General features: G+C 39.6%; 1 protein-coding gene across 1 annotated transcript in view; it reads left to right on the plus strand.

Annotated features, from left to right (window-relative positions):
* The window catches only part of DCHS2 (dachsous cadherin-related 2), a 244,291-nt gene that overhangs the window by 141,401 nt on the left and 89,041 nt on the right, over positions 1-13,849 (plus strand). The window contains exon 4 of the mRNA XM_040471942.1: positions 12,702-12,938. Within this exon, the coding sequence (XP_040327876.1) occupies positions 12,702-12,938 (237 nt within the window). The remainder of the gene's footprint in view (positions 1-12,701; positions 12,939-13,849) is intronic.

Genomic DNA, 13,849 nt, shown 5'->3' on the forward strand with positions numbered 1-13,849 from the left:
TTAAAAGAAGGAAACACAAGAGCCATATTTATTAATAGCTCTTTTTATGTCTTTAATCCCATTTAATGAATTGTATGTAGATTTTTTTTCCTACATTGTTTGAAGTGTTCTCTTTAGTAGCATGAAAAGAGTAGTGGTTTAGCTTTTGTGTTTGTCCTGTTTATTTAGTAACCTTACACTGAAGCAAACGTTACTGCTAATTCAGGTTATTTTAAGGTGTCAGACTGAAAACATTTGTGTTGGTCGTTTACAGCAGTCCAACGGCCTCTTTACTAGGGTTACCTTCAGTTAAATTCTTCAGGTTTACCTCTTTTTATAGAAGCAAGTCAATGATGTAAAGAAAAGTCAGTTAAAGTTCTAAAGAGTGTAGCTCATCTGTTCAAGGCAGAAAATGGAAGTAAGTTCATCCTCCCAAGACATATTTATTCACGGGGTGCCTGGGTGGCTCCCTCGGTTAAACTTCCGGCTCTTGGTTTTGGCTCAGCTCATCATCTCACGGTTCATGAGTTCAAGCCTGGTATCAGGCTCTGTGGTGACAGTGTGAGACCTGCTTGGGATTCTCTCTCTCTCTCTCTCTCTCTCTCTCTCTCTCTCTCTCTGCCCCTCCCCCACTTGCATGTGCCCGAATTTTCTCTTTCTCTCAAAATAAGTAAACATTTCCAAAAAAGAAAAAATTTAAAAAAGACATATTTATTCAATACCTATTATGTGCCAGGCACTGTTTTAAGTATTTGGGATACATTGGTGAGTGAGAGAGATAAAAATTCTTGTTCTCATAGAGCTTACAACAAAAGCTTATGTTGCCCTGCCTATTGTCTGTTCTATGTTTAGTTGTGGTGTATACAAAATCCTAGTTTAGCATTACAGAAGAACAAGTAATTAAAAGGGTAACTGAGAGACTGAAACTGCCACACAAAGGCAGCCATGTCTCTGTGTTTGGTTGCAATCTTTTGTTTGTACAGGGTGTGTGGATTTTAATATAGACTGTAAGTAATGTAACACAGACTCTGTTTTTCTTTATTTCAAGGGCAAATCTTTTTCTAATGTGAGTGTTAGGCTCACATTTCATATCATGTAATGATTCTCATAATTCTTCATGATTGCCACTTTGCTACATTTAGAACATTCTGATGTGTAGCTAATAAATGAAAACCACATCTCATTTCATAAGGGATGTGAACCTACCCATGCTAAAAAAAAAAATGACTTCCTTTTATTTGCAAGACAGAGACTAAAATTAATCACGAACACCAAATCAGTGTGTGTTTCTTTTGTAGGAAACAAAAGCACATTGGAGAGTTTTCCTATTAATTTTTCTAGTATAAGATCACAGACTGCTTGGGGATGGAAGAGACTTTCTGATTCAGCTCCCTTATTTATTTAGCAGAGGAAGAAATTGAGGCTGAAAGGGATTCAGTGACTTGCCTAGGGATACACAGTTGGTATATGGCAGAATTGGATTTAAACCCTCTCTTGGACCCATCGTCGGTTCCCGTTTTGGTCTGTCTCAGATGATAACACCTTTTAATATCTTTTCCGTACATTGCCTATATGAGCCTTACATCAACTTACGGCATAAACAAAACAGAGGCTTTTGTGCCCATCTGCAAATTAAGAGAATAAAGACCTTAAGAGTCTTAGCGACTTGCTGAGGGACATAGTCACAAACCTGACACTTGAATTTACTTCTCAGACTTACATTTCAAGGCTCTTTCCATTATTATGCCTTTTTCCCCCTTTTAAACTAAACTCAAAGCTAAGATAAATATAAGTTTCATTGTCTCAATAAGATAGAAATATGATCTCTCGCTGTGACTTCTTGTATAAGTCTATTGGAAGTGCCAAATTACCTCTTGATTTATTTGCTCTTGTCGACTGAATACATAGAATTCTGTGACATCTTCTAAAATGGGTACGTTTTCCTTAAAAATCCTTATATTGTTGATATGAGACAAAATTTTCAGTCCGTTCCATGCCTTTCAGCCACTACAACTTAGTAACCCCAGTGTGTGTGAAATAAATAGTATAATGTCACCTATTCACTGAATAAGTGTCTATATTCTCACAAAGTGAATATAGGGAAGACATCATAAATACTAATGACCAATAAGAAATTGGTATTGACATCCCATAGTTTTTGGTTTGTCTCTGTTTTTGGGAAAACTACACTTGCAGACTCCACGATTGGTAATGGTCATGATTTTGTGCTTGTTTTTGTTTTTAGCTATCTCATACCTTACAAGGTTAGCAATGACCCCCCAGCTTATTTTCTAACTACGAACGACCACCTTGGTTGAGGATCTCATCTTTTTCAGGAGATTGGGTAATGACAGTCAGTATTGCTTCATTAGCAGAATTATATGTATATTAGATTTTAATTAAGAGAGGACCTTTGTCTTTAAGTTCTTTAATTAGTCTATCAATTAAAATATTTCATCCCAACACTGTCCTCTATTTCAATAAGAAGTGACAAGGTAAAGAACATAGACAAACATTATTGCACATTATAATTGGTAAGTACAAATCCAAGCACTGGATAATTCAAGCATAAAATAACCAGTGCTCATTAATATCCAGTAAATGAATCAATGTCTGGTTTTTTAAAATTTTTTTAAAAGATTCTTTATTTTTGAGAGACAGAGACACAGATAGAGTGCAAGCGGAGAGGGCAGAGAGAGAGGGAGACACAGAATCTGAAGCAGGCTCTAGGCTCTGAGCTGTCAGCACAAAGCTCAATGCAGGGCTCGAACCCACAAATTGTGGGATCATGACCTGACCCGAAGTCAGACGCTCGACAGACTGAGCCACCCAGATGCCCCTCAATGTCTATTTTTTTAAAGTTTGTCTCCTGCACTGCTGGTTAATAATAATTTGCAAGTGTCATGAAAAAAGAGAGCTAAGTAATTGCTGTACTTTAAAATATGAAAATACAATGCCATAAATTCTAAGCTGAAAATATAGGCAAAAAGAGACATTCATTTTATTGACCATTTTGTTATTTATTACATATATATGCATATTTATAAGTAATATATGTTATAGAGCTGTATATAATTAATTTTGGGCCCTCCCTTTTAATAGACACCTCCATTTATTTAAAATTGTTGGATTCAAGGGGTGCCAGGTGGCTCAGTCAGTTAAGCATCTGACTTTGGCTAGGTCATGATCTTGGGGTTTATGAGTTTGAGCCCCACATCGGGCTCGCTGCTGTCAGTGCAGGGGCCTGATTCAGATGTTTCCCCCCCCCCCCCGCCCCTCCCCTGCACACATTGCACTCTCTCTCTCAAAAATAAATAATATAAAAAAATAATAAAAAATAAAAAATGTTGGATTCATGTAAATGGGTTTTCTTGAGCCTCTTTATATTCAAGTGCTAAAAAAAAGTGAATGTTTTGAAACATTCAGCATGTCGAGGGACAAACTTGATCCTAATACTTCCCTCTTCTAAGTGGTCAGCATTAGTTCAAAGAAACTCACTAGCTTCTTCCTGGTCTTTAATACGAATTGCTTCACTACGCAAGATTGGCTTTGAAAGTAAAAATAAATAGTAACTGCTCAAAAGAGGCCTAATAAAATTCATACGTAGAGACATAAACTAGACTTTGTTCAAATATAAAGACATATTTGGTCATTTTACTCCCCTGCCTTAAATATTCTAGTGACTTTCCATGGCTCTTTGGCTGATGGCCAGATCTTTGTTATGGTCTACAGGGGCTTTCATGATCTGCTCTGCTTTCCGCTGTGGCCTCAGCTCCAATAACTCTTTTCATCTCTGTGCTTGTTCCTTATATCAACTACCACTTCTCCTCCTCCTCCTCCTCTTATCATCAGACTTACATGAAGCAAGCTCATTCTACTGATGCATCAAGCCAAGTGCCAATTCAACTATCAGGCTGTAGTAGAAACTATAATATCGTAGGAACTGAACACTGGAGGCTTCATGTCCAGCCTGACTTTTCTGTCGGGACAGACAGTGGAAAAAACAAAATCGTATCTTAAGAAGTTTATAACTGGGCACTGATTTTTAAAGAAGAGAATGAGAGGGGCGCCTGGGTGGCTCAGTTGGTTAAGCCTCCAACTTTGGCTCAGGTCGTGATCTCGCGGTTCGTGAGTTCGAGCCCCGCGTCGGGCTCTGGGCTGACAGCTCAGAGCCTGGAGCCTGCTTCGGATTCTGTGTCTCCCTCTCTCTCTGCCCCTCCCCTTCTCGTTCTCTCTCTGTCTCTCAAAAAAAAAAAAAAAGAATAAACATTAAAACTGTTTTTAAATAAGTAAACACTAAAAAAATAGAGCATGAAATAATCTTAATGTTTAGGGGTACCAGGGTTTAAATAACCTGATGGATCTTTCCCATAATAAAGCTACCCTTGCCAGTAGAACAAAAATATTACAACTTGCTGACTTAACAGCACTGTGCTTTCCTCTGCTTTTCATTGAGAGTGAAATGAAAAGTCTGAAAAACAAAAAATAGGAAAGTCTATTTGCTAATAGTATCTCTTCCTTTCTGTGGCCTGGACCTGGATGTGTACCTATTATTTGCCTCTCTTTTTTCTGCTTTTCCTGGACTCATCAGCTACCCTTTGGGTTATCATATTTTTGAAAAAACACTTTCACACTTCAGGGACAATCAAGTTTACAGGCCCTATAGTCCCATCATCCCTTTATGGTAATTTAGCATTAGCCTCCATGCAATCAAAATGTTAAGGGCAAACTCCATGTATCGACCACAGTAATGACTGTAAAGAGTGTAGGCCCTCAGAAGAAAGCTCTGGAAAATCTAGAGTATTCAAGAAAGGGATTAAGGACCATAGAACTTGAGATGAATCTCACAGGACAGCTCACATTTGGTCAAGCAAGAGGGAAGAATGAATAGTGATTCAGGAGAAGCAAACAATATACATGAAGACATTAAGATGGGAATTAGTAAACATTTGCAACCAGAAATTAAAATGTAGGTTTGGGGGGCACCTGGGTGGCTCAGTCGGTTGAGCGTCTGACTTCAGCTCAGGTCATGATCTCACGGTCTGTGAGTTCGAGCCCCGTGTCGGGCTCTATGCTGACAGCTCGGAGCCTGGAGCCTGCTTCGGATTCTGTGTCTCCCTCTCTCTCTGCCCCTCCCCCGCTCATGCTCTGTCTCTCTCTCTGCCAAAAATAAATAAAACATTAAAAATTTTAAAAAATAAAAATAAAATGTAGGTTTGGGCTGAGATATATATAGAGATAGAGATATAGTAAATTCCCCATTGAGTGAGGATACTAGACTTAATGTAAGATTTATAAAGGAGATCTCTGGAAACAAATTTTATTATTCTGAACTTCTCTCACATTGTCAAAGGTAATAAATAAAGGTGAATAGAGAGTTGATAGTTTGCAGAGAGCTGCTCTTGACTTGTGAGTTCTCCTCCGGTGAGATGCCTACACCTTACTGACCACTTAGAGACCATACTAGAGAACTTAGTATGTGTTCCTTCAGTTTGGTGCTAGCAGACTGAAGTCAGACTCTCACATCAGAAATCTAAAGAGGGAATGTCTAACAATGGAATAAAGAAGAGGTTTCCAGGGCACCTGGGTGACTCAGTCAGTTAAGCATCCAACTTTGGCTCAGGTCATGATCTCACAGTTCATGAGTTCGAGCCCCTCATCAGGCTCTGTGCTGACTGCTCAGAGCCTGGAGCCTGCCTTGGATTCTGTGTCTCCCTCTCTCTCTGCACCTCCCCCATGCACGCTCTCTGTCTCTCTCTCTCAAAAATAAACTTTAAAAAATTTAAAAAAATACAAGAAGAGGTTTCCGAATGGAGACAAACTCTAGGAGTTTATAGGGGCAAAGAGTACTTAATGATCTCTCCTGGATGTGGGTCATTTGTGAGGGAGAGAGCCGACAACGTGGGTATAGAATCATTTCAGATGCTGCCCAGAAAGGGCCAGCAGGAGGAGTTTTGAACATTTCTAGCTTTGTAGGCATCAAAGAAGCAAGCAGTAAAGTGACCTGTCTAAAGAGAGATGTGCTCACCTCGGTTAAGGCAGCTTCAGATTGGAGGTTTGAAGCTTTCTCCAAAAAAACAATGACAGCATCCATAAGAGAAAGTGGCTTTTAAACAGCTGCCCGGCCAAAGAGTGCCACCCCAATAGTGCCTGTCAAGTCAGAATGTCCCTGCTCCTCTCTCCTTCCCTCTTTTCCTCTCCCTTCCATCCTAGATGGTCAGGAACTCACACTGTTAGCAAGATGAGGGAGAAGAGCTAGATGGGGAAATTACTTCTGACTTGCAGCCTGTGTCCCGCCTGAAATTTGAATCCAGTTTTGAGTTTTGATTATTAATGGACCTTCATATTCAAATTATTAAATTGTGACGGTTCTGTGACTTAAACTAACAAAGAATAAAATACCTAGGAATAAACTTAACCAAGGAGGTAAAAAGACTTGTACTCTAAAAATGGTTGGATACTAATGAAGGAAACTGAAGATGACACAAACAAATGGAAAGGTATTCCATGCTCATGGATTGGAAGAATTAATATTGTCAAATGTCTGTAGTACCCAAAGCAACCTATAGATTTGATGCAATTCCTATCAAGACCCCAACAGCATTTTTCACAAAACTAGAACAAATAATTTACTACAATTTGTGTGGAACAAAAGAAAGAATTTTAACGGGTTGACAGTGACTGTGGAAATTATAGGAGCCTCCTTAATTTTCACTTAGATGCAGGGGAAGAACAGTGAGCCATACGAAATAAATTTGAATAGGAGAAAAAAAGTGGCTCTCTGATTGCACCCCATGAGCTGTTTTCATCACCATACTTGTTACATATTTATGGCAGTAGGAGATCATCATGTCTGGAGAGATGGGCTACAGAATGACAGAAAGCTACACTGAGTGAGGTCACTTACGAAGCACTTTAAAAGCATGACGGAGAAGTTCAAACTTGATTTGTGTAGGGAATAAGGAATGACACGAGGATTTTGAGCCGTAGCATGTCATGGTGGTATTTAAGGAAAATTACCCTGGGAGTGGTATGCTAAGTGGACTTGATTCCTGTTGAGAGGTCTTCTGGCTTGTAGACAGTTGCCTCCTCTCATTATTCTAACATGTTGGGGAGAGAGTGAGTTCTCTCCAGTCCTATAAGATCAGGCTCCACCCCTATGACCTGATTTAACCTTAATTACTACTCCAAATGCAGTCATATTGGGGATTAGGACTTCAACATATGAATATTTAGGGGACACAAGTCCATAGCACATATGCTCATTAAAGCCATAGGAATGTAAGGGGCACCTGAGTGGCTCAGTTGGTTGAGCGACCGGCTTCGGCTCAGGTCATGATCTCGCAGTTTGTGGGTTCGAGCCCCACGTCGCGCTCTGTGCTGACAGCTCAGAGCCTTGAGTCAGCTTTAGATTCTGTGTCTCCCTCTCTCTCTCTCTCTGTCCCTCCTCTACTCATACTCTGTCTCTTTCTCTCAAAAGTAAATAATAAAAAAAATTAAAAAATAAAAACTATAGGAAGGTAAGAAGCAGGTAATGAGCTGTGCCATAGTCTCAACCCATAGAAGATATTCTCTCTTTATAGTTGTTCAGATCCTTCCATGTTTTCCAGCATGCATATTTTTCTCTGTGCGTGTGTGTGGGGGGGTGCGGTACATATAAAGTATGTGTTAGTGTTTATGATTATATTTTACATATTCTGTAATCTAAACATTCTCAGCAGTACTTCATGGATTTTTCACAGTGGAGAATATTTTAAAAATATTTATGCAGTACGAATTTTTTTAACGCAGTGAATTGATACTATAGATTGATTTTTACAATTTTTTTTCCTATAAAATGTAGCACGTAAAATCTTTCTACATGAAAACATGTATATATATATTTTAGATGCTACACTAATATTCTATTGTATTAATATACACATTGTATTGAACCATTCATTCTTTCCTTATGCTGTCTCTTTAAGGGTGAGGATTCAGTTTTCTCTCACCCTCCCAGCTCTCCCAGAGCCTGCTGATTTTTTTTAAATTCCAAGTTTTAAGTCTCAGTTGTAAGAATGCAAACTTGGGCTCCTCTGGTTTTCAAAGCCAAATGTTATGGGGGTTGTCCTCCCCATGAGGGTTCCCCCATGTGGGGGTCTCTTTTCTTTCCCTACTCCTTACAGGCACTGTCCTGTCCTGAAGACAGCCCCTGAGTCCAGTTACTTCTAGACCCTGTCTCAGCCCTTCCTATCCTCTTCGATGTGGCCCCCTCCCTCCATTTAGTTGTAGAGCTTGTTCTCCCAGGCTTTAGGTCATTTTCTGGGTTATTTACACCGATGTGAGCGTTATCTAGTTGTATCCATGGGACAAGGTGAGCCTAGGGTCCTCCTACTCTGCCATCCTCCCCAGAACCCCCATTCATTCTCTTCTTTTTTTTTTTTTTCAACGTTATTTTTTTTTGGGGACAGAGAGAGACAGAGCATGAACGTGGGAGGGGCAGAGAGAGAGGGAGACACAGAATCGGAAACAGGCTCCAGGCTCTGAACTATCAGCCCAGAGCCTGACGCGGGGCTCGAACTCACGGACCGCGAGATCTTGACCTGGCTGAAGTCGGACGCTTAACCGACTGCGCCACCCAGGCGCCCCTCATTCTCTTCTTGATGGATAGTAAAGTCACTTGTGATATTGCAAAAGACATCCTCTCCATTTCTTTCTATGCACTTCTGTGAGCAGAGGGCAGGCTTCTAGGTTACTGAATATGAATGGTTTACAGATTGATACATAATGTCTAAGTGCTTTTGAACAGTGTACAATAAAACCACATCATTTATTATCCCTGAGTCTCATCACTTAAAAAGTTTGTAACAAACATTAGAGTAAAAACAAGAGGCAGTTGTTTTCCTTTCACATTTCTGTTTTTATTTTTATTCAGTTTGAACATTATCATATTTACTCATGTGCCTTTCTTTCTTATTTAAACTATCTGTCCTGGGGCACCTGGGTGGCTCAGCCGGTTAAGCGTCCGACTGCGGCTCTGGTCCTGATCTCGAGGTCCAGAAGTTCAAGCCCACATAGGGCTCTGAGCTGTTACGAGCCCACCATCAGGTACTGTGCTGATAGCTCAGAGCCTGAAGGCTGCTTTGGACTCTGTGTCTCCCTCTGTCTCTGTTTCCTCTGCTCATGTGCTCACTCGCTCTCTCTCTCTCTCTCTCTCAAAAATAAACATTAAAAATAAAATTAAACTGTCCTTCTCTACTGCTGACCTCACTTTTGTTTTACTTGTATTTTTCCCCTTTGTTGCAGAACTCTTCATTTATTATTGGGATACTAAATCATTGTTTCAAAATGTCTTTTGATTTTATTTATAAATCATCAAGTAAATTAATGAACTCATGACTGAATAAGAAAGATTTAAAAATGCTAATTAAAATACGCATTAAATTTATGATAAGCATGTGTACACAGGCCACTGTAGGATCATAGAAGGTAGATCTCAAGCAAAATGGAGGGTATATGAAAGTCAGCTGCACCAGGTAAGGCTTGAGCTGTGCTTTAAAATGTGACTGGAAGTCAGAAAAGATGAAGAGATTGTTCTAGGAGGAGGATGCAGTAATCTAAATGGAAAAGAGCAAGGTCTATCCTGGAAATTATAGGTATTTCACTGTGCTTAGGGCAAAAGTACTGTACAGAGAGTGGTGAGATGGGCTACCGAGGTGAAAAGGGTTCATTTACCAGCAACTTGGTTTATTTAGATAAGGCGCTTGAACTTCACCCTGAAAACCTGGGGAGGCACCGACATGTCTAGACTTGGATTTTAGGAAGACTGTTCTAATACAAGTGTGAAAAATGGTTCAGAAGGAGTCATCTGGAATCAGGAGGACCAAGTATAGTTGAGGCAGATGTTAATCCTTTAGTTGTCATAATCATCTAGAGTGCACAATGAGGCCTTCAAAAATTTCTCTGTAATCGGAATTGAGTCAACTGTGGAAGAATATATACCCAGGGAGCAAGGATGATTGGGGGCTTAGAGAGACTTTTCGTTTTCTTCTGTAGACAGACACTTCTGTATTATTTGAGCTTTTACTTTTTAACCAACCATATATTTTCATAATAATTTTTAAAGCTCATCAATAACAGATGGGAAGAATCTGACTTAGAAATATATGTGGTAAGTATTGAGTGCTTTGGTGGAGTCAGTATGAACCTAATTTTAATATGGCTGCTATAGGGGCGCCTGGGTGGCGCAGTCGGTTAAGCGTCCGACTTCAGCCAGGTCACGATCTCGCGGTCCGTGAGTTCGAGCCCCGCGTCAGGCTCTGGGCTGATGGCTCAGAGCCTGGAGCCTGTTTCCGATTCTGTGTCTCCCTCTCTCTCTGCCCCTCCCCCGTTCATGCTCTGTCTCTCTCTGTCCCAAAAATAAAAAACGTTGAAAAAAAATTAAAAAATAAAAAATATGGCTGCTATAGCTGGTGTAAGAATACTTGGTTACATTAATATTTTATAAGTATTATAATAAGGAGTGTTTATACTCTTTTTTGTAATATATTGTATCTGCAACTATGTGTTCACCAATCAACTTGGAGCATGTTCAGGAGAAATGAACCAGCCATGAGTGAAAGGACTTAAAATCATGTTAGGTCAGGAACTGTTATGGAAAATGGGGAAGTTGTCAGGAAAGATATTTGACTTTGGTTATTGATGATGTGCTCTGTTAAAGAGACACAAAACATATTAAACTTCTAGTACAAATAAAAACAAGAAATTGGAGTTGTGAGAGGACAGATTTTGACTTAAAAAAGAAAGAAACTCGGGGCACCTGGGTGGCTCAGTCGGTTAAGGGTCCGACTTCAGCTCAGGTCATGATCTCAAGATTCGTGAGTTCAAGCCCCACATCAGGCTCTGTGCTGACAGCTCAGAGGCTGAAGCCTGCTTCAGATTCTGTGTCTTCCTCTCTCTCTGCCCCTCCCCTACTCACACTCTGTCTCTCTCTCAAAAATAAATAAACATTAAAAAGAATTTTTTTAAAAAGAAAAAGAATGAATGGGTGTCATTTTTTTTTTTTTTTATGCCTAGGAAGCTGACAATTCAGATGCTTTCACCAGCCTCTCACAAACTGGCAAAAACCACACTATTCCTTCATTTAACTTACACTTGTAGCCGATTGACTGTATTGTGATAGATTCCACCAAGTCCACTTACATGTATCTGTATGTAAATTCATGTAATAAGTTTGCATGCTTTTTTCTTTCTCTAAAACAACCTGACATGTTCGGGCATCTGAGTGGCTCAGTTGGTTGCATAGCTAGCTGACTGTTGGTTTTGGCTCCTGTCATGCTCTCACGGTTCTTGGGATTGAGCCCGATGTCAGGCTCCATGCTGATGGTGAGGAATTTGCTTGGGATTCTCTCTCTCCCTCTCTCTCTGTCCCTCCCCCACTTGCACTCATTCTCTCTCAAAATAAATAATTAAACATTAAAAATTTTTTAAAAACCTAACATGTTTATTTCTGAAGCTGGTTATATCCATTTTCATGTTTTCAAACTAGCATGCAAAAGGGTCGTGTTAATAATATTAAATAATTGGTTTTCTCAGCATTACTGGATCCTTCCCCAACTTAACCATTCACAGGTTCTCCTCTCACACACACTATTTACATAAGCCCAACTTGCCACTCTTGTCCCTATGGTTTTAGCACTTATTTAAATTTTCTTACCCATAGCTACCAACATTATATCTTCTCACCAGCAAAGATAGAATAAAGCCAATTGAGCAAGAGAGCTTCCCTACACTAGTTGAGGTCACATATCAAATACTTCAGAAGGTGAAATTTTAGTTTCATTCTGTAGAGTTAGGATCCTGAAGCCTGGGCAGATTGTGATCATTTTACAGTCCTGCATTAGCTGAGATTACATTGGATTATGGGGTCATACTCGACTATCCCATCATCCTGGGCTGGTGATATGGTTGTAAGTCCTAACAAAGGTGACACAATTTCTGTTTACTGGTGAATTGATGTACTTCCAAGATGTCTAATGTTTAAGCTCTAGGAAAATATTGCTTACCTGACAGAATTTGGACATCATTTTGCAAATATGCTCAAGTTCTTGTATTGGAAGATAGAGCTATTAGGGTTCTCTAGAGAAACAGAACCAGTAGGAGAGATAGATAGATAGATAGATAGATAGATAGATAGATAGATATAAAGATACTTGTTACAAGGAACTAGCTCATGTAATTATGGAGGCAAATAAGTCCCCAGATCTGCAAGTGGGTTGGTAAACTGGAGACCCAGGAGAACCGATGATGTAGTTCCAGTCTGACGACTGGCTGTCTCAAGACTTAGAAAGAGCTGAGGTTTCAGTATAATTCTGAAGGCAGGAAAACAAAACAAAACAAAACAAAGCAAAACAGTCTCAGCTCAAAGGGAGTCAGGCATGAGGAATCGCCCTTACTCAGGGAATTGTCAGCCTTTCTGTTGTATTTAGGCCTTCAACTGGTTGGACAAGGCCCATCCACATCAGGGAGGGCAACCTGCTGGAATTAGTCTACCCATTTAAACATTAATCTCCTCCAAAATGCCATCACAGAAATATGCAGCATAATGTTTGACCAGATGTTTGGGCACTCCATGGCCCAGTCAAGTTGATATAAAATTAACTATCACAGTAGAGTTAGCAGATTGGCTCATCAGTATTTATTTCATGTTCCCTGTTTTTCAATTCTTCCCTTCCCCTACCCAGGAATTATTTACTTAACATCAACTCTTAGTCATTTGGAATCCACTACACTTCTGTTGATGGTCTGTGCTCGAGACGGTGGCGGGCTCACATCTGTCATTAATGCTGACATCACCATACACATTCTTCAGACAATGCTGGCACCTGCTGAATTTGAAAGGCCTAAGTATACTTTCTCAGTTTATGAAGATGTACTTGAAGACAGTCCTGTGGGAACAGTGAAAGCAAAAGGGTCCTTGAGTAAGTACTTCTTATGCCCTGTTAAAATCCATTATTGGAATCATTTCTTGTGTTTTGTTAGGCTGTGCAATCTTGAATGAATCTTTTCCTCCCTCCATGCAAGAAGAATGGAGACCACACAATCTGTGACTCGCTCTTTGTTCTTTCAACATTATTTCTATCCTACAATTTTTCCTAATCAAAAAGGTAATAAATACTTTTAGAAGTTTAAAACAATACAGAATGATTATAACAGAAAGCATGTATCTGTAACCCACTCCTCCAAATAGACACCTGTGCGCTCGTGCGCACACACACACACACACACTTTTAAAATTTTTTATGAAAATATGTCCTACTACATTTTTTGTTTTACAGTTATCCTTTCCTCCCCACTTTATAGATGGAGGACAGTTTTCCAAGTAACTGGACATCATTCTGTTTTAATTTAAAAAAAGATTGCATAGTCCTTTCACTTAGATGTAAACATGTTTTGCTATTAATTTGAATGATTTACAATCATTTTTTGCTAGTCCCTGCAATATTCATGCAAATGTCCATGTATGACTTATAGAGGTTTCTCTGCAGGGTAGATTCCTGAAGTGAATTGCCTATCTAAAGATCTTGTCCTGCTTACAGTCCATTTCTTCTCTGTCCTCTTTCCCTTCCCTTACTGTTTTTTGGGGTCATTTGCCATTCCTAGGTAGATATAGAGAAGCATCAAGCATAAACTTAACCTGTCTTCCCCAAATATGTAAAATAGGCATCCAAATTATTTTCTGAACATCTTTCTCTTTTACTTAATGCAAAACTGCTGAAAGGCAGAGAGTGAAACCTGGGGCTTGCTCCTTGTCCATGGGACATTACCTTTGTCCACTAATACATCTTAACCATGTATCCACTTTCCAGGAGACGTTGGGGAGCTGAGGAAG

Source organism: Herpailurus yagouaroundi, unplaced genomic scaffold (assembly GCF_014898765.1).
Source record: "Herpailurus yagouaroundi ecotype Mexico unplaced genomic scaffold, PumYag 28, whole genome shotgun sequence".
NCBI classification, from domain to species: Eukaryota; Metazoa; Chordata; class Mammalia; order Carnivora; family Felidae; genus Herpailurus; species Herpailurus yagouaroundi.